The sequence below is a fragment of the Eubalaena glacialis genome, chromosome 19 (assembly GCF_028564815.1).
Source record: "Eubalaena glacialis isolate mEubGla1 chromosome 19, mEubGla1.1.hap2.+ XY, whole genome shotgun sequence".
Lineage (NCBI taxonomy): Eukaryota > Metazoa > Chordata > Mammalia > Artiodactyla > Balaenidae > Eubalaena > Eubalaena glacialis.
Genome location: NC_083734.1, coordinates 12,421,384 through 12,442,022, shown reverse-complemented (window position 1 = coordinate 12,442,022; position 20,639 = coordinate 12,421,384). Strand labels below are relative to the sequence as shown.

At 53.7% G+C, this 20,639-nt stretch overlaps 1 protein-coding gene across 1 annotated transcript in view; it reads left to right on the top strand.

The window, feature by feature from the left end:
- Nucleotides 1-873: 873 nt before the first annotated feature.
- SPNS3 (SPNS lysolipid transporter 3, sphingosine-1-phosphate (putative)) overlaps nt 874-20,639 on the top strand; it is a 44,510-nt gene continuing 24,744 nt past the window's right edge. Inside the window, exons 1-8 of the mRNA XM_061175552.1 lie at nt 874-1,087; nt 4,492-4,557; nt 9,707-9,843; nt 10,387-10,538; nt 11,247-11,313; nt 12,034-12,182; nt 13,022-13,174; nt 18,794-18,983. Coding sequence (XP_061031535.1) covers nt 877-1,087; nt 4,492-4,557; nt 9,707-9,843; nt 10,387-10,538; nt 11,247-11,313; nt 12,034-12,182; nt 13,022-13,174; nt 18,794-18,983 — 1,125 coding nt within the window. The 5' untranslated portion in view covers nt 874-876. The remainder of the gene's footprint in view (nt 1,088-4,491; nt 4,558-9,706; nt 9,844-10,386; nt 10,539-11,246; nt 11,314-12,033; nt 12,183-13,021; nt 13,175-18,793; nt 18,984-20,639) is intronic.

Here is a 20,639-nt window from a genome sequence, read left to right as displayed (position 1 = left end):
CTTTTGCTCAGTTTTGCTGTGAACCTAAAACTGCTCTAAAAAATAAAGTCTACTAAAAAAATAGTGTCCCTCATTTGGGTTTGTCTGATGTTTCCATGTGATTAGATTGGGGTCATGCATTCCTGGTGGGAATCCTGCCCCTCGTTGGTGATGCTATTTTAATCCTTTGGTCAAGATGTCGCCTGATTCTCCTCCTGTATCGTTACCCTTCCCCCCACCTGCTACTAATAAACAATCTGTAAAGAGACACTTTAAGAGCATGCCAATATCTTACCCCTCATCAAAAATCTCCCCCTAAACTTCACATCCAATGTTGAGTTTTGCCCACAGGCTGCCTTCCTGTCGGCCGCCCCTCACTGTCTTTGTTTCTCCGGATAGGACCTTACGCAGGAGCAGGGTAGCCTCCGCTTCCGGTCCAGTCCAGTGTCGCTCTCCTGGCCAACACCCAGCCCTCCTGATCTGACCCGGGTTCGAGTCCCTCATTCACAGCCCATCTCATGTGTGGCAGCCAGACCTTCCCACAGCGAGTGGGACTCTCTCTGGGCGACTCATCTCACTTCCTGTCCTGCAAAGCTTCTCTTTCTCACGGCAGCTACCATAGCCCCAGGCTAGGTCAAAAGGACCAGCTACCCTGGGTGGTGAGGCCAGGAGCTCTCTTCCCCCCAGCAGGCCTCAGGGGCTGCGGATGGTGAAATCTCACCTTCGAGGCTGCACTGGGCCCAGTAGAGACCTGCAGTAAGATACCGAGCGGTTAGGGCAGCTGCTTTGAGGTTGGGAGGCTGGGAGCCCACAGGAAGTGACTTGGTGCAGAGCTGATGAGTCTTTACCCCGGCACCCATCCCAGGACGAGAGCTGCAGGCTGGCGAGGCTGGGGGCATGTCCGCGGAGTGCGGGGAACCTGGGCCCGAGGGGCTTCAGGGCTGGTCCCCGGGGCCAGGCGGGCACTCAGAGGCCATGGGCTCAGGTCCATGCCCCTCTCCATCCATGCCCACCCCCTGGAGCCTGCCCCGCTGGAGAGCGTACGTGGCTGCTGCCGTGCTCTGCTACATCAACCTCCTGAACTACATGAACTGGTTCATCATTGCAGGTGAGGAAGGGGACGGGCATCCTGGGCGGCACTTGCCCATCTACCCGCTGGCTGCCCTGCCACCAGCCGGCGCTGTGTATCCACAGTGGCCTTCTGTCCAGCAGACTTTCTTCTTGTGCAGCACATCCCTGCTATTCTTACCCCGGGGGTGGTTTCAGCCCGGCCTGAAATGGGGGAGGGCCAAATGAGTTCCCAATCCAGCCCCAAACTGTATATGCACCCAGGTATGGGTGCACAATGGTGGTGGGTGGGTGAGGACAGCAGGGAGGACTGGGCCTCGGGCAAAGGTCTGGCGGTTCTGGGTGGAATGTCGGGGTGAGGTCGTGGAGGACAGGGTAGCCTGGCCCTGCTCCCAAGCAAGAACTAGCTGGCTGGTTGTTTCTGGGGCAGCAGGCTGCGTGCAAACTTTGCACATTCTGCCTTCCTTCCTGTAGGCCCCAGGGCTCAACCTACTGTGTCATCATGTCACTCACTCATGGACTTATTCATTTGTCCATTCATTCATTCAAGATTCAGCCTTCTTTTCTCTCTTGATCACGGGTTCATTCAAGATCGACTGAGCACTATGGGCCTTGGGGACCCTCTGGTGGGCCTTGGGGACCCAGGGGAGGGGAAGTCAACCTTGTAGCTCCTGAACTCAGGAATGAGCCTCATGGGGCAGAGGGACAGAGGAGCCTGGGGAGCTCCGAGGAGGTGCTTGCAGCAGGTGGGGCCCTCCTCCGAGGCCAGGATGTGGATTCATCAGTTACCAGCTCGCAGCTGTGGAATGAATGGGACTAGGGTTGCAGAGAGCACCAGACCCAGTGGGTGTGTCTGTCTTCGAGGAGCTCAGAGGGATACAGGACACATGTAGAAGTGGCTCTAATCCAGGATAGACTCGGGAGAGCATAATTTGGGCAGCCCCAGGACGAAAAACTGAGGGTTCCGACAGAAGTCACAGAGGAGGGGCATATGGTTTGGGTCTTGAAGGCTGAAAAAATCGGTAAAGCAGGGAATGGGGTCAGGCAAGGGCGTTCAGAGAGAGGGGTCAGCGTGAGCCAAAGCACATGGGGCCAAAGTGCATGCTCTGATCAGGAGAGGAGCTGGGGGAAGCAGCAATTTATTCTAAAAGGGTGTTTGGGGCTGGATCATAGGTTTCTTGGGGGCCAGGCTGGGAGCTTGCACTTTCTGCTGAGGCCGTGGGGAGCAAGTGGGGAGACGGTAATCAGAGTTGAGGCCCTGATGGAGGCAAGAGGAGACAGGGAGGTCAGTCGGAGGCTACCACTATGCATTAGACTGGAGCTGAGGAGGCCTGAGTTGGATTGGGGGTGGAGGGCATGAAGGGGAGGGGAGGGGGCAACCAAGCGTATGGAGCTCTTTCAGCCCCGCAGGCTGGGATCCCTGCTTTCCTGGGAGGCCGCTGGCTGGGCTGTCAGTCCCTGAGTCCTCCCGGCCTGAGGCACTTTTCCCTGATGGGAATTCCTCCGGCTGTGTGAGTAGCAAGGCTGTGGTTATTGGGCTGAGGGAGGCCAGGGGAAGTGAAACCCCACAGAGTGCCTGGGGACGGTTGGAGCAGGTGATTATCAGCCACAAGAATTCTCTGGTGTGAAGCAGGTCTTTGGGAGGCCAGAGGGACAGAGGAAAGATAAAAACAAGGCTGGGACTTCCCTGGTGGCACAGTGGTTAAGAATCCGCCTGCCAATGCAGGGGACACGGGTTTGAGCCCTAGTCCGGGAAGATCCCACAGGCTGCGGAGCAACTAAGCCTGTGCACCACAACTACTGAGCCTGCGCTCTAGAGCCCATGAGACACCACTACTGAGCCCGAGTGCCAGAACTACTGAAGCCCACGCGCCTAGAGCCCGTGCTCCGCAACAAGAGAAGCCACTGCAATGAGAAGCCTGCACACCGCAACGAAGAGTAGCCCCAGCTCGTCACAACAAGAGAAAGCCGCGCACAGCAATGAAGACCCAACGCAGCCAAGAAAAACAAACAAAAAACAAAAAACAAAAAACAAGGCTGGGCCTGCACTGGGCCCCCACCTGCCTCCAGAGCAGCGCAGGACTGGGAGGAGCCCAGGAGCAGCCAAAACAAGGGGCTGAGTCCCATTCCCCCAAATGAGTGTGAATATAGAGAATTTTTACTTAGGCATTTACTTTGTTTATCTGTGTTGTCTCTTGCCAATGAATATGTCTAATTCATGTAAGTAAAAGTATTAAAAGGGAAGGAAAGACATACAAGTTGGTATCTGGACGCTGTGGCAATTGGGTACAAAGTGAATATCAGAACAAAGCCCTCTCGCTTTGCTTCTCTGTTTCTTCCATCTTTTTCACCTGCTGGCTGGTCTTAGAGGTGTGGATGTGGGGCTTTCTTCTCCATCGTGGGGGTGTTTCTACAGGGCCCCATTTGTGACTCTGGATGGGAGGGTAGACCCAGCTCCCCTAATTCCAGCTGTACAGCCATAGGTGGCTGGAGCCTCTGTTTCTCCATCTGTATAATGGGGACAGTGATACTGAGGGCACTCAGCCATCTCATAATTCAATCAAAGTGATGACAGGGCCAGAGCCTCACAGCTCAGATGAGCAGGTGCCTCGGACCGTGACTAACTCTGAAGTACCACCAAGGGGCTGAGGGGATTTCGGCCTAGCAATCTCTTGGAGGGGCTTCAGAGCAAGAGCCTGCCACCCTCAGGGGCCAAGGTCGGATCTAAGTGGGACCCTCTGAAGCTCTCACGGGCGCTCCATGTTTGTGTGTTCATGCCTCTGGAAGAACATGCTTATGTGTGCATGTGTGCAGGCCAGGGCGCATATGCCTTTGCATGTACATGCTCATGCATGTATATGTATGTCTATGAATGTCTGGAGTTTGTATACAAGCAGGGCTGCACAATCCCAGGGACTTTCATTTACACTGTAGTCTAAGTGAACGGCTGCCGTCACTATGACTATGATGTGAATGGGAGCCCTGCATGTGTGCAAATGCATGCACGCCTGTGCGTGTGTCTTTATGTGTACATCTCAGTGTACGTATGTCCGGGTGTACAAGACTGGGCTTACACGCCTGTGAGTGCAGGCTCCTGTATGTGTATGTGTCTCGGTGCCTCTGGGAGTATACGTCTCTGGGTGTGCCTGTTTGCATGTAGCTGTGTGGGTCTGCATGTCTGTGTGCCTGCATGACTAAGTGTCATGCTTGTGCATGAATGTGTGTGTATATCTGTGCCTTTGGGATGTGCTGGCTCCTGTATCTGTGTGTGTGTGTGTGTGTTTGTGTGCATGTGTGGGAGAGAGGGGAAGAGAACAGTGGGCCCGGGTGCCACACCGGTGCTGTGCTGGTCGGCTGCAGGCCTGTCCCAAATGCAGGGGCAGCTGCCTTTAGAGGCCTGGCAGGCAACTTCCCATTTCCTGAGCACTGTCCGTCTGCCCACAGGAGTGCTGCTGGACGTACAGAAGTTTTTTCATATCAGTGACAGCGATGCTGGTTTGCTTCAGACAGGTAAGGAGGGAATCCCCAGCCCGGGGCCCTGGGCTCATGCTGGGTGGGGGTCTTTCAGCAGGTCCTGTTCTGTGTCCATCTCCAGCTGCTGGGAAATGGGCGCCAGGCTGAGCCTCACTGAGTCCCTTGGCACAGAGGATGGGTGGTATTTGGGTGGGAGGGACAGTCTGGGTCGGAGAAGGAGGCAGCACAGGCTGAGATCCGGTGCCTGAACAGCCTCTTAGGGTTTGAGGGTAGGAGCTGTGGAAGAAGCAGCGGGAGCCGGGGCTGGAAAAGGCTCCCGAGTGGAGTTGGTCACTCATCCTTCACGTCTGTTAAGCTCAGCTTTGTAGCCGGGGTTGAGAATTTCTGACGTGTGCTTTCCTCTCACGGACCTGATCACTAGGACACAGACAGACAGACAGTGGACTTCCCTGGCAGTCCAGTGGTTAAGACTCTGGGCTTCCACTGCAGGGGGCATGGGTTTGATCCCTGGTTGGGGAACTAAGATCCCACATGCCTCGAGGTGCAGCAAAAAAAAAAAAAAAGGTAGACAGAGACACGTACCCCGTGCATGGGCTCAGGTGGGGTCTGGGCCCACTGGGGCCTACATTCCAGCAGTGGGGAGCAGCCACACCTCCCATTCCAAGGTTGGGGCGGTTGGGGTCACGAGGCATTAACTTTTCCCCAATGTCTGGATGGCGACACACACATGCACGTGCACATGTACCCACATGTGTGCACACACTGTCACAACACAGGATACACATGTGTGTTCTTTACAGTTTTGAGAGAATTCATGTACAGATCCTCAAGCCCGTATATTTCTTTCCTAAAATAGATCTGCCTGAGAACAAGCATCTGGCTCTTTTTTTCCCACCTCCCCTTTAATACTCACCTGTCCACCATTTTTTTTTTTTTTTTTAATTTTTCTTTATTTATTTATTTTTGGCTGTGTTCGGTCTTCGTTTCTGTGCGAGGGCTTTCTCTAGTTGCGGCAAGTGGGGGCCACTCTTCATCGCGGTGCGCGGGCCTCTCACTATCGTGACCTCTCGTTGCGGAGCACAGGCTCCAGACGCGCAGGCTCAGTAGTTGTGGCTCACGGGCCCAGCTGCTCCGCGGCACGCGGGATCTTCCCAGACCAGGGCTCGAACCCGTGTCCCCTGCACTGGCAGGCAGATTCTCAACCACTGCGCCACCAGGGAAGCCCCACTGCGCCACCAGGGAAGCCCACCTGTCCACCATTTAAAAAAAATATTTATTTATTTATTTGGCTGTGCCAGGTCTTAGTTGTGGCATGTGGGATCTAGTTCCCTGACCAGGGATCGAACCCCGGGCTCCCTGCATTGGGAGCGTGGAGTCTTAACCACTGGACCACCAAGGAAGTCCCTGTCCACCATTTTTGGCAGGAAAATACACCTCTCCCCATTCTGAGTTTTACTAGGTATAAAAACCTCCAGGGTACTAGACAGAGGGACCCCTCATGGCTGTTTGGCTTCTGTTGACGAGGCCCTGGGAGCGGGGCAGAGAGAACGTTGGTAGAAACCAATTGGGGATGTTTCCTCCAGGCTACAAACCCGAGGATGGCAAGGCGCCAAGCCTTATCTAGCTGTCCCGCTCCTGTGTGACAGTCTACTGTTTATCTACGATTGAGAATTCAGAAGTGAGATGGTTGTCTCAGGGATGGGTATCAACACATTTATTTCAATTAAAAAAATGAAGCCATGGGCTTCCCTGGTGACACAGTGGTTGGGAATCCGCCTGCCAACGCAGGGGACACGGGTTCGAGCCCTAGTCTGGGAGGATCCCACATGCTGCGGAGCAACTGAGCCCGTGAGCCACAACTACTGAGCCCGTGTGCCACAACTGCTGAGGCCTGTGCGCCTGGAGCCTGTGCTCCGCGGCAGGAGAGGCCACCGCGGTGAGAAGCCCGCACACCGCAGCGGAGGGTGGCCCCTGCTCGCCGCAACTAGAGAAAGCCCACACGCAGCAACGAAGACCCAACGCAGCCAAAAATAAATAAATTAAATTAAAAAAAAAAAAAATGAAGCCAACATTTTAATATCTTTCTTACAGACAACCAGTCTGATTTGTCCTACTGATTTGGCAAATGAGGACTGGCTTTGCCCATAAGCCTTTATGGTAGACATTTCCCATAAACTGAATGAGCTTGATCTGCAGCCCTAAGGATTTGGATGAAAATATAGTTTAAAAAATACAATCATGCTGGAAATCACATCCTTCTCAACTATTTAAACTTACGATAAAAATGCCTCAGACGTCAGCTGGAAACATGCAAAAGGGTACACAGTTCTGTAAACCGAGGCACCGAGCAAAAGAGGTAGATCACTGGTTAGACCACCGTATTTTCCAGTTGCTCCTGTCTCGGGGCTGAGGCAGGCAGCTGGTGCTCATCTTCCAGTCATACTTCCATTAAACAGATAATGGAATCTGAGTCAATATTTCCCTTCCCTGGTTCTTACCATGGTGAACAGGATTATTACTACAAGGCCCCTGACAAGTGAGTTGCGGGGAGGGAGAAGTTTGTCTGTATGAGAGAGAGCGGGAGGAAGCCTGTGAACACGGGGACGTGCTTGTGAGTGTGTAGTGGGGAATGTGCGTGTGCATGTGAGTGTGTGTGTTTGAGACTGGATGAAGGGAAGGGGTTTCTCTGCAGAAGCAGCCCAAAGAGGTGTGTGGAAAGGGCAGTGGGCTTGGAGGCCTGATGACCAGGCTTGTCCCCAGTGACCTCAGGTGAGTCTTTTCACCTTTCTGGGTCACCATGCAATGGCCCTAAGACTCACCCTGCTGTCTGTCCGCAGGGTTGTAGACTGGAGGAAACCGATGACTCAGAGGGCACGGTGTAGCTCTATGAGTGGGGTGGAAGGTGGGGGGAAGCAGTGGTCAGACGCCCCTTGCCCCACCGCTATGGGACAGAGAAGCTGCTGGAGTTAGTTAACTGATTTACAATATTTAAAACGAACACTGATGTGGCCCTTACCATGTGCCAGGTGCTATTCTAAGGGCTTAATAACATTAACTCATTTAATCTCACAACAATCCCACGAGGCAGGGATTATTATTATGCCCATTTTACGGATGACGAACCTGAGGCACAGAGAGGCTATGGGGCTTGCTGAAGGTCACGCAGCTGGTAAGTGACAGAGCTGGGATTCAGATCCAGGTAGCTGCTTATAGAGTCCTTCTCTGAACCCTGTGCTCCTTAATTACTCCCACCTTGTCACAGAAATGATTTGAATCTGGAGAGCGAAGGCGTGCCTGCCTTCCACTTAGGGGCAGGCTTCTCCATCCCAGGAGATCTGCAGGTTTAAGGTGTTTATGTCCTGTAAAGGATCCCTACCCCAAATCTCATAAAAGTATGAGATTTGGGGAAATATTTTATAAGCTTTAGGTAAAGAAGATGTGCATTAACAAGACACAAAATGACTCCCCCCAGAGGAAGATTGATAAATTTGACTACATCAAAGCTAAATTCTTCTGTATGATGGTGATTGAAACTATAAGTGCAATTAGCAATAATAATAGATGACATTTGTTGGGCATTTACATAAAGCCTGTCACTGCCTTTTATATGCTTTATTTAATCTTCCCCATAACCTTATGGGGGAAGCACTATTACTATCGTACTCTGTAGTTGATAAAAGGGAAACAGGAGAGTTAAGGATTTTGTCCAAAGTCACACAAATAGGAAGTGGTGGGGTCAGGATGTGAGCCCAGGTATTTAGTCGCAGAATTTGCATTTTAAATCCTTAAAACAAATATAAAGGACTGGGAGAAAATTATCAACAAAGAGCCCGATAGAAAAATAGGCAGAGGATGTGAACACAGAGACTGCTACTCAGCCTCACTTGGAAAAAGAACAATGCAGATTAAAACGTCAGCGAGACGCCATTTGTGTTTCAATCATTAAATGAACAAAAATAAATCGATTGATCCAGCAAGTGTCAGCAAGCAATATACATGCTTCTATTCAAGTGTAAATTGATACAGGCTTTTTGGAGGCCTATTTTGGCAGTAGTTATTATATATTTAAATGCCGTTCACACCAAAGACCTTTCTCAGCGGAGGATTAGGTCAAACCATATTAAACTGCCGTTTTTGTAGGTCAAGAGTAGCTTAATTTCCGCAATTGCCTATGGCTCAACCCAATACTAGAGCGGGTCAGGGCAAAGTGGGAGGGGCTGGAACCTGAGCTGGGACGAATCTGGACATTCATTGGGCTCAGGAAATGTCAATCATCTGTGCTCCTGAATGAAGACGCAGACGCTGGGCGGGGCCCCCCAAAGCCTAAGGCCCTTGGGTGGTGGGACCGGGTGGAGGAGGGTCAGACCTTGCCCAGGCCACCTGGCGGCTCCCGGAGGCAGCGGAGGAGGGTGGAGGCGATTTTATTTGAGGAACAGAAGCTGTGAAGGTAGCTATCCACGTGGTATAGTCAAGCAAAAAACGTGGCAGTTTCTTTGTCTTCGCAGAATAGCAAACGCATTCACTAATCCAGTCACCAATTCATAAGCGTTTAGTACTTTAAAAAACGGTATAAATACAACTGCAGCGTCAGGGGAATGTTTTACCTACTTAGGAAGACCAAATCTTTTCCAGCCTCCAGGGGCCGCTGGTTTATAATCACTGTGCTCATTCTAAACCGCGCTCATCTGCTCGGAGCAGGCACCTGGCCCGCACCCCGCCCCCTCTTGCCTTCCACGCCCTGCCTCCAGCAGGGGCTTGAGCGCAAAATCCCTGACAGTTCTCCGAGAGACAGGGCCCTGGCAGCTCCACGCCGGGCTCTGTGTTCACTTCTGTCTCACGTTTACACGGCCTGGGAGGGGGATGTTGACTTCTCCACTGTTGGGCTGGTGCTCAGAGAGGTGGAGTTAGTAACCCAAGGCTGCACAGTGAGCAAGCAGCAGAACTGAGGTTTGAGTCGGGGCCCTGCCCCCACCCTTCCCTCCCAGTCCCCCTGACTCTGGGCAGTGGTGGGGATTGGGGGATTCACCTTATCTTTTCCTCCTTCCGGCCTCCACCCACTGCCAAGCTTGTGGTGTCTGAGCCGGTTCCCTTTTCTGGGCCTGCTGGACCCATCTGACCCCCGCCCCACACCCCTCCGCCTTTGTTGAGCCGGGGATGCATGCTGCCCCCTGCGTGTCTCCTTCAGTCTTCGTCGGCTGCCTGCTGCTGTCTGCACCCGTGTTTGGCTACCTGGGCGACCGACACAGCCGCAAGGCGACGCTGAGCTTAGGTATCCTGCTCTGGTCAGGAGCAGGCCTCTCGAGCTCCTTCATCTCCCCCCGGGTAGGTGCCCTCACCCCTTCCCAGGCCCCCGGGGGGCCCTCCCCCACCTTCTTCCCCCCCGATCCAGCCCCAGCAGCGCTGCTTCGGCTCCATTGCAGGCTCCAGGCTGGCTGGGGGATAGTCTTCTAAGGGCTGAGAGAGGGGCCTTCTGAACAGGCTGTTGGACTTGCTTAACAGGGGCCTTGCTCTCTGGCATCTCCCGCTGCTGCCCATGGCTTCACTTCCGCCTGACTGTGCTGGGGCTGGGGGTGAGGGTAACAGCTACTGTCTGCGGGACCTGGCCTGGTTAGCACAGATGCTGCCCAGGAAGAGGGCTACTCAGGGCAGGGGGTTGGGGGTGGCTGTGGACGCCAGCAGGGGGCACCCGTGTGGTTTGGGGAACCTGGACTGGGAGGATAGTGAGGTGTCTGGAGCCCTGATCTCCTCCTCCTGCCCTGGGGCACGTGTCACCAGATGCCCTCGGTCCCTCTGACAAATCCTCAGGTCCCCTTGCCCCGAGGGTGATTTCTGGAACTCACTGCAGTCTTGTGCCTGTTTGCCCAGTACTCCTGGCTCTTCTTCCTGTCCCGGGGGGTGGTGGGCACTGGCACTGCCAGCTACTCCACCATTGCGCCCACCGTCCTGGGAGACCTCTTCGTGAGGGACCAGCGAACCCGAGTGCTGGCCATCTTCTACATCTTTATCCCTGTTGGAAGGTTGGTATTACCCTGGATCCACTTCCCTGGGTGGTAAACTGAGGCCCAAAGGAGTCAGAACAGGAGCCGGGCTGGGTGGAGGAGACATCAGAGCAGAAGGGCTTGGAATCCCAACTCTACCCCTTCCTCACTGTGTCACTTTACCTCTCTGAACCTCAGTTTCCTCATCTGTAAATGGGGCCAATAACACGAACTGATAGGCTATGGTGGGAGTTAGAGATACGGAATGAGGATGCTCCCTACATGCTAGTACACTCCAGGAAAGGGTGAGAAAGAGCAGTGCAGCAGTGTGGGCTGCACAGGGAGGGGCCGGCTCTGGGAGGTGAGGCAGAGAAATGTCTTAGGGTTGGGCCATGCACTCCATAGTGGGGTAGGACAGTGTGGGTTTTGCAGTCAGGCCCCTGAGCTCTGACTCAGGTTTCCTGAAACCACCTGACTTGGGCAGGGCTGAGACTTGGGGAGGTGGGGTGGGTGGTCCTCAGAGAGACAGTGGATGTTTGGGATGGGCCTGGAGCCAGAGGTCACCTGTGACTTGACCAAGGGCAGTGGACATCTGGGCCTCACATGGCTCACTTTTCCCAGTGAAAAAGGCAATGAGCTGCAGAGAGCCGGCTCCCTGGGGTCGGGGCACCCCGGCTCAGGCTGGCCTTGGGGCCTCAGGGCTGCCTCCCTTCCCTCACTGCCCATTTCCCCTGCCCCCTGTCGCAGTGGTCTGGGCTACGTGCTGGGGTCGGCTGTGACGGAGCTGACCGGGAACTGGCGTTGGGCCCTCCGAGTGAGTCCAGCTTCCTTTTCTTCCCTCCGCTTTCCCCCTGGGCCGGCAGGGACTTTCCAGCCTCCAGTGGCCTTAGCCCCTTGGCACAGTATCTGGCACCATGGGGGGTGTTCAGACATCAGCAGCTCAGACATTTGGGGCGTCCTATGGACCACGGCCTCTGGAAGTCGTGCCCCTGGTTCAAATCCCAGCTGCTCAGTTTGCTAGCTTGCTAGCTGTGTGATCTCAAGCAAGTCACCTCCCTCTTCGGGGCCTCACTTTGCCTATCTGTAGAGTGGGGGAGTAAAGTCTACCTTATGGAATCTTGAGGATTAATGAGACAAGGGATAGGAAGACACTAGGGCAGGGCTGGTGTGGCAGATGGAGGTGTGGGCCTGGAAAAGGGACAGTTATTGGGGCAGCCAATAAGTACTCAACAGTCAGGGTCAGTGTAGTCAAGCCTCCAGGTCTCAACCGTGTCAGGCTCACAGGTCCCAATAGAGTAGTGTCTGTATAGGACAGACAGGTATTAAGTCAAATCCCAAGGGGACCCCTCTCCCCAGAGAGGCTGTCCTCTCAGGGGTGAGGGGGTGAGAAGCAGTGGTTTGTCAAGCTCTGTGTATAACCAGCTCCCAGGAAGTGAGTCCCTCCCCAGCCTGGACCACAGAGTTCAGTCACTGCCAGGACTTCCTGGGTCGCAGGAGTGTGTGGCCCTGAGCTTCCTGGGCCTCCTGTCCCCAGATCATGCCCTGCCTGGAAGCCGTGGCCTTGACCCTGCTTATCGTCCTGGTTCCAGACCCGCCCCGGGGAGCTGCTGAGAAGCAGGGGGTGGTGACCGTTGGGGGTCCAAGGAGCACCTGGTGTGAGGACGTCAGATACCTGGGGAGAAAGTGAGTGTCCCTGCTCCTCCCTGCATGTCACTGAAAACCCCTCTGTCTGCCCCAGCATCACTGACTTCCTTCCCTCCACCTCCAGGGAACCCTCCCTGACTGTCCCAGTGTTCACAACCCTCTTCCTTCTCTGAGCTCCCACTCACCAACTGAGATGCCCGTCCCCCACTCGGAGGCCCCCTCCACCTAGCCATGTGATGGAATATGGGCTGGGAGAGAGGAAGGAAGACACTGTGAGCTCCAGCCTTGGCTCTGCCCTGCCTTATCCCAGAGTGACCTGAGACTTGAAGCCTCACTTCCCTCATTTATTCAGTGGACTTAGTTCTCCAACTTTGCTGGCTTCTCAGGGTTACTGGGAAGATGCCCGAGTGAATCACTCACCTCTCTGAGCCTCATGGGAGAGCATCCCTCCTCTGTTCCAGGCATGGTCGGGGAGGCAGACAGGAGTCACCCACATGGCCAGGTCTCATGATTTACCAAAATATGGGGCACGGGCAGGACCCCACTCTCTTTGTTACAGAGCCACGAGCCGAGTGGAGGGCACTCAGAGAAGGGTGGGGCAGCACAGGCAGCTTGCTGGAGAATGTGATGTTGTATTTGGGTCTGTCAGGCTGGGGAGACTTGGTCAGGCAGAGAGGAGGGAGGAAGGAACAGCAGGAGCGAAGGTGCGGAGGTGGGAGGGGCAGGCTGCTTAGGGAGTGTCGGGGAGGATCTGGAGCCACCTGAGTGCCAGGGTGACCTGAGTGCCCGGGAGAGGGGGAAGTGGAGCGGATAGGAGGAGATAGGCCCCCGCAGCCCCAGCCCTCTCCTGGGTCGAGCCAGATCATTTTCTCTTACAGCTGGAGTTTTGTGTGGTCGACCCTTGGAGTGACAGCCATGGCCTTTGTGACTGGAGCTCTGGGCTTCTGGGCCCCCAAGTTTCTGTTCGAGGCCCGTGTGGTGCACGGGCTGCAGCTTCCCTGCTTTCGGGAGCCGTGCAACAGCCAGGACAGGTGAGGAGGGGCGTCTGGGTGCCCGGGTCAGGGGGGCTCTTGATGGGGAAGTTCTCAGGAGGTTCTGAGCCCCCGGATTCAGCCTCTGTGGGCTCGTGGAGCTCTGGGCAGACACCAGGACTTGGGGGCCCGCTGGCAGGTGACGGGCCTGGTTTTAGCTTGGGCAGAGCTCCTGCTGCTCTGAGCGGCCACAGGCAGCTCCCTTGTCCTCTCTGGGCCCCAGTCCCTGTCTTCCTGCTCTTGGGCTGCTATGGGGGTCCAGAAAGCACTTGCGGGTGGGTGAGGCTTCTGTGGGGCCTGTGCTTCAGAGGGACCCATAGTGTGAGGTCGTCCCATTTTACAGATGGCAAACTGAGGCACTGGGATGCTTCATTACTCCTCTGGCTTAGGGATTTCACACATGCATTTGTATGTTCTCTGCCTCATTTGAGGTGCTGGCAGTCCTGGGAAAGCTACTCTTCTCACCCTGCTGTTCTCCTGTCCCCCCAGCTGACCCTGTTCTCCAGGGGCTCCGTGACCTCCTGATGGAACGGGCATGTCTAATCCTCTCTTATTTGCTTCCTCCTTCTCCCTGCTGATGCTTTCCGGTCTCCTTGCGGACCCCTCCTCCTCCCTGATCCTGCCCCGATGGGTTTCTCAGAGTTCCTCAGGGCTCCGTGTTCTCCCCTGAGGTCTCAGTGACACTAGTTCTCTGCTGGCAGCATTGACATCTACCCCCCTTCTCCCCAGCCTCCTCTCTTGCCTCTACCTCCCTCCCTGATGCCCAGAGAGAGCTTCGTGTAATTTCCAGAATGTCCCCTGCTCCGTCACTTGTCTGTGCCTTTGCCCAAGCTGTGCCCTTTGCCCATAGCTACCTTCCCTTTTCTCATCATTACTTCTTATAAGCTTTAACTTTAGTTCAGGCCCTATGCTAAGCCCTTTACATGAAAAACCCTCTGAGGTTTTATAATAATAAACCCTAGTATTCATGTATTACAAATGAGGAGGTGGAAGATCAGAGAGGTTAAACAAATTGTCCAAGGTCACACAACTCGAGTAGCAGAGCCAGGATTCAAACCCATCTGACTCCAAAGCTTCTGCTCTTAAGCTGCATGTACTGTCGCCTCTGGAGACTGCTTGGTACTGTTAACTGACTTGAACATCTCCCCACCAGCTGGCATACAGTGGGTGCTCAGGGAGCATCCAGTAAGTGAATGAATGAATGAATGCATCAAAGGATATTGTGATATTTTTTCTTTTTTTGCCCACACCAAGCAACATGCAGGATCTTAGTTCCCTGACCAGGGATTGAACCCATGCCCCCTGCAGTGGAAGCGTGGACTCCTAACCACTGGACCGCCAGGGAAGTCCCAGGATATTGTGATGTTTATCCTGGCTCTACAGCTAGATTCTTGGATCTCCCCAGAGGCAAAGACTGAGTCCTAAAAGTCCCACTGCAGCTTGAAAAAGTGGGGAAAAACCAGGACTCCATCCCACTTCAGGCATTAACTGGCTGTGTATTCCTGGGCCAGTGATTTCCCCATTCTCTGCTTCAGCCTCTTCCTCTAACTCAGCTTATTCCCAGAACCTGGGTGAGAAACTGACATGGGAGTTTGTGTTAGGGTCCTAGGGCTGATGGAACGAATGACCACACACTTGGTAGCTTCAAACAACAGAAATTTTTCCCATAGTTCTGGAGGCCAGAAGTCCATAATGGTTTCACTGGGCCAAAACCAAGTTCAACAGGGCCACACTCTCGCTGGAGGCTCTCGGGGAGGATCCTTCCTTGCCTCTTCCAGCTTCTGGTGGCTGCTGGCGGTCCTTGGTTGTGGCCGCATCACTCCAAGCTCAGCATCCATGGTCACATTGCCTTGTCCTCTGTGTCTCAAATCTCCCTCTGCTTCCCTCTTATAAGGACATTTGTAATTGCATTTAGGGCCCACCAAAAAATTGGAGGATAATCTCCCTACCTCAAGAACATTAATGTAATCGCATCTACAAAGTCTGTTTTGCCATATAAGGGAATATATTGTCACAGGTTCCAGAGATTAGGACATAGATGTCTTGGGTTGGGGGGCATTATTCAACCTACCACAGGGTCCCGGTGTTCCGGTTCTGCACAGACCCTAGCTGTTAATACACCCTCCATAGTTAGGATAAGCCCCCGGGTGAGGGTGGGGCGGGAGCAGGAAGCTGCAGGACACAGGATTCTAGCTCAGCCAGAGGGAGAACTTAAAACATACAGAGCGGGGCCCAGACGGAAGGGGCAGCATTAGGGTAATGAGCTTCCCACCCCTGGGGGCATGTAAGTAGGAGTTGGATAGCTGCTTGCCAGGGCCATTGTACAGAGGATCAGCATAGAACTTGCAGGCTTTAAGGACCCTCTTGGCTCTGAGAGTCTGATTCTGGGAAGGCTTTGTGGGGGTGGGGACATTTCATGGTAGGTGTGTCCTCTGGCCACACCTCCGCTCGGGGGCACTGGGGGTCCCCCATCTACACCGCCTGTTTGAATAATTAATCCTAAGTCTTAGAAAGGTCTCCAGACCCTGCCAAGGCTGGCTCAGACCGGGACTCAGAGGTAGATAGCATTCATCCGGGATTTGGGGTCACTTGACTGGGCTGAGCCGGAGCCTGGTACAGCTTGGAAGGCTAGGAAGGTTTGGTGAGCACCTTTAAGCTGCCTAAGGACACACATGCTTTGTTTGGAAGCAGAGGGCCAGGAGACCCTGGCTCTGCCAATGTGGGGCTGTGTGGCCTCGGACAGGTCTCTGCCCTCTCTGGGCTTTACACAATCTCCTATAAACCAAGGGGATGGGGCAGGGAAATAAACCCATTAGTCCTCAGCCTGTGGGATGGACATTTCACAGAAGTTGTTTAGAGGAGAGATAGTTTTTCGTGACACTCAATTTGTCAGTAACCATAGTCTTGCGTCTGTCATGTTCTCACCTCTTGGTGGGAGCCATGGAGGTAACGTCAGGCATCTGGCACTGTTGGAAAGGTTTGGATGTGGGAGGGGATCCTGGCCAGGTGGAGAATGGTGGGTGGGGGCAGTGGTGCTCCAGGCCGAGGGAAGAGTGTGGGCCAAGGCAGGGAAGCCAGAAAGTGTAGGGTGAGTTTAGAGAATTCCCAGTCATTTGTGCAGAGTGAGGGAAGGAGAAAAGAGGGGAGGTTACACAGGTCAGCAGGGGCCAGTCCTGCAGTGCTGGCTGGGAGCTTGCCCTGAGGACAACAGAGAGCCCAGAGAGGGTTGGAAATGTCCTAGTTACCTTCGTTTTTTCAAGAGTTCACGCTAGTCAGTCTCAGCATCCCTTTGGGCTTCTTTAAAAGGAGGCTTGGGGGACTTCCCTGTTGGTCCAGTGGTTAAGAATCCGTCTTCCAATGCAGGGGACGCGGGTTCGATCCCTGGTTGGGGAACTAAGATCCCACATGCCGTGGGCAACTAAGCCCGCATGCCACAACTACTGAGCACATGGGCCACAACTAGAGAGCCCACGTGATGCAACTAAGACCCGACGCAGCCAAAAATAAAATGAATAAATATTAAAAAAGGAGGCTTGGGCCCATCCTTTGGGCTAGACCAGGAGGATGAAGGTGTATATTCACATCCTGGCTCTGTTGCTTAGTAGCTGGGTAATCTTGGCCTCAACCTTTCTTTCTTTCTTTTTTTTAAAAAATATTTTGTTTATTTATTTATTTGGCTGCACTGGGTCTTTGTTGAGACACGTGGGATGTTCGTTGCCACGTGTGGGATCTTTGTTGTGGTGTGCAGGATCTTTAGTTGCAGCATGCGAACTCTTAGTTGTGGCATATGGGATCTAGTTCCTTGACCAGGGATCAAACCTGGGACCCCTGCATTGGGAGCGTGGAGTCTTAGCCACTGGACCACCAGGGAAGTCCTGGCCTCAACCTTTCTTTTTTTTTTTTTTTTAAGGTTTGTTTTGTTTTGTTTTTTTAATTTATTTAATTTATTTATTTTTGGCTGCATTGGGTCTTCATTGCTGCGCGTGGGCTTTCTCTAGTTGCGGCGAGCGGGGGCTACTCTTAGTTGCGGTGCACGGGCCTCTCATTGCGGTGGCTTCTCTTGTTGTGGAGCATGGACTCTAGGCGCACGGGCTTCAGTAGTTGCAGCACGTGGGCTCAGTAGTTGTGGCACGCGGGCTCTAGAGCACAGGCTCAGTAGTTGCGGCACACGGGCTTAGTTGCTCCGTGGCATGTGGGATCTTCCTGGGCCAGGGCTCTAACCCATGTCCCCTGCATTGGCAGGTGGATTCTTAACCACTGCGCCACCAGGGAAGCCCCCGGCCTCAACCTTTCTTAACCTCACCTGTTTCAGCTGTCCACCTGGGAATTCTGGGAGGGATCAGTGAGCCATTTGGTTAACATATATCTCTTGTTCCAGGCTCTATGCTCCCAGCCTAGAGTCAAGAAAGTAAACCGAACCTGGTTTCTGTTCTCCAGGAATTCACAGCCTAGTGAATAACCTTGATGATAGAGACATGGAAGATGCTATGGGAACTGAAGGGGGTGAACAAATCAGCAAAGGGACAAGGGAAAGCATCCTCAAAAAGGGGACATTTTTGATGGGTCTTGAAGGATGCATAGGAGTTCGGTAGGTAGAGAAACCAGTGAAGGGTGTTCCAGATGGAGGAATAAAAGTATGAAATGGGGACAGCAACTAGTCTGGGGACTGAGGAGGATGGAATTGTGGTTTGTGGTTGAGGTCACCCAGGGTCAGATCATGAAGGGCCACGTATACCACAATGAGCTGGAACCAAATCTGGTGGGTGTTTAAGAGCTGGTGGAGAATTTTAGGCAGGGGGTGGGCAGGGGTGTAGTCAGATCTCTGTTCTAGAAAGCATCCTCTGGGGGACCTGTATGGAGGTTGTCCTAGAAGGACAGGTTTCTACAGGAGAGAGGTGCAAGAGGGGCCAAGTGGAGCTGAAATGGGTCTAGGAGTAGGTGGCAAAGGTAGTGAAGTTAAGAGGGGGCTACTTGAGAGGTGTTCAGAAACAGAGAGTGGAAGGATGGACTCAAGGAAGGAGGGTGTGTGGGGACTTCACTGGCGGCCCAGTGGTTAAGACTCCACGCTTCCACTGCAGGGGGCATGGGTTCGGTCCCTGGTTGGGGAACCAAGATTGTGCATGCTACACAGCCAAAAAAAAAAGAGGGAGAGAGAGAGGGAGGGTGTGTACAATGCCGGTGTATCATAGGAGCTCGATAAATAAATGCTCACTTACCTCCATTCCATTAGTATTGGGGCCTGGAAGGCGAGAAGGTTGGGGCCAGAGTGGGACTGTAGAATTAAGATTTCTGAGTGGGGCAGTTTTAGGTGGTGAAACAGTGGAGGAGATTGCTGGCAATGAGGCAGGCTGGGTGCTGGGGTGCTGGGGTGCTAGGAAGATCACTCACATGGCCAGTGGCACCCCCAGGATGAGGCAGGAAAGAGGATGGGAAGGGTAGGGGAGTACATGGATCCCAGAGCAGGGTCCCAAGGACCCACGAGCATTGGCTAGGAGGGAGGGGAAGGGGCCCACAGTCACATTCTCTGTAGGTACCAGATCACGCACTGGGGGGGTAGGTGGCTGGACCCCTATCCTGACGCCACTGGCTGACCAATCCCTCTCTGCTCTTTTCCATCAGCCTGATTTTTGGGGTACTGACTGTCGTGACTGGCCTTGTTGGGGTCATCCTGGGAGCAGAGGCTTCAAGGAGATACAAGAAAGTCAACCCGAGGGCTGAGCCCCTCATCTGTGCCGCCAGCTTGCTTGCTGCAGCCCCCTGCCTCTACCTGGCTCTCATCCTGGCCCCGACCACCCTTCTGGCCTCCTATGTAAGTGAGGGCCCCTTTGGAGGTGGGAGTGAGGTGGGGTGGGTAGGGAACTCCTGTTTCACATAGGCTTACACTGTGCCAGGTCTTCACGTACATTACATTTATCTCTCCTTCTGGGCGGAGCTTTGTTATCCCCATTTAACAGATGAGTAAACTGAGGCTTACCAAGAGTAACACAGCTAGGGGCAGAACTGGGATTTGAGCCTAAGCCTTTCTAAAGTGTGTCCTCTGAGCTCCTGGTTAATGCTTTGATTGGAGGTAATGAGACCCCTTTATTCCCAGGACATGTTTTGAGTCCAAGAAGAAATAGGGTAATTCTCCCCAGGTTACAGATGAGGAAAGTGAGGTTCAGATTGGCCATAGCCAGTGCGGACACTGCTTTAAAGGTGACAATATTAAGGATATCATATCTTCCAGATCCATATCCCATCACATCCCTTCATGTGCCTCACACTCCGGTTACACCAGTGACAGGTGCTCACACCTCCCAGCCTTTGCTTGTGTCCATTCCATCCGCCAGGGGCACCATTCCCCTCTTCTGTGCATCCTAAAGTCGTTCTGCTGTAAGACCCAACTCAAAGGCCACCTCCTCCAAAGCCTTCCCAGACTACTCTATGCTCACATCAGAATTCACTGGGGCTCTGTGCATGTTTGGGTCTCATCAGGCGCCCTGGTGTATCCATATCCATACATACACACTTATATGTGTGCTGCTGTGTCCCTGGCTCCCCAGAGCCCTGGCCCTGATTGTCCCACCTGATGGGAAGGAGCCACTGATACTGGGAAGATGGCGCCAGCCTAGCCCCAGCTAGACTGGTTCAAGCTCCCTACCCCTCCCCTCTCACTCCCTGGTCCTAAGGCCCTGGGGACCCACCACTGTGGCCATGGAAGCCCCTGCATGTGTGGGTGGGGTTCACAGAGCAGGCTGGACTCAGAAAGCAAATCAATAACAGCTTTATTGTTCCCCGACCAGTTTGAGTGGGTCTCTCCCCCATAGCTTTTCTTTCTTTTTAAATTTTTTAAATTTAATTTTATTTATTTATCTTTGGCTGCATTGGGTCTTGGTTGCTGCGTGCGGGCTTTCTCTAGTTGCAGCGCACGGGCTTTCTCTAGTTGCAGCGAGCAGGGGCTACTCTTCGTTGCAGTGGGCGCGTTTCTCATTGCGGTGGCTTCTCTTGTTGCTGAGCACGGGCTCTAGGCTCGCGGGCTTCAGTAGTTGTAGCACGCGGGCTCAGCAGTTGTGGCTTGCGGGCCCTAGAGTGCAGGCTCAGTAGTTGTGGTGCACAGGCTTAGTTGCTCCGTGGCATGTGGGACCTTCCTGGAACAGGGATCGAACCCGTGTCCCCTGCATTGGCAGGCGGATTCTTAACCACTGCGCCACCAGGGAAGCCCCCACCATAGCTTTTCTAGTTACACTCATGAAGCCCAGTCCCATTTAAATCAAAACTTTTGTTCTACTTCCAAATAAAGCTTCTATCCAGGTCCAGAAAATTGCACTGGGAAGAGGGGGAGCTCTACTCATTTGGATTCTCCTTGCTTCATCTCTGTCCTTTGTCCTCAAGACCACCGCTCCCCCGGGATCCTGACCCCTCCAGGGTTGGGCAGGCCAGCAAAGATGACCGGAAATGGGCCAGGTGTTATCGGTGTCTGGCATTG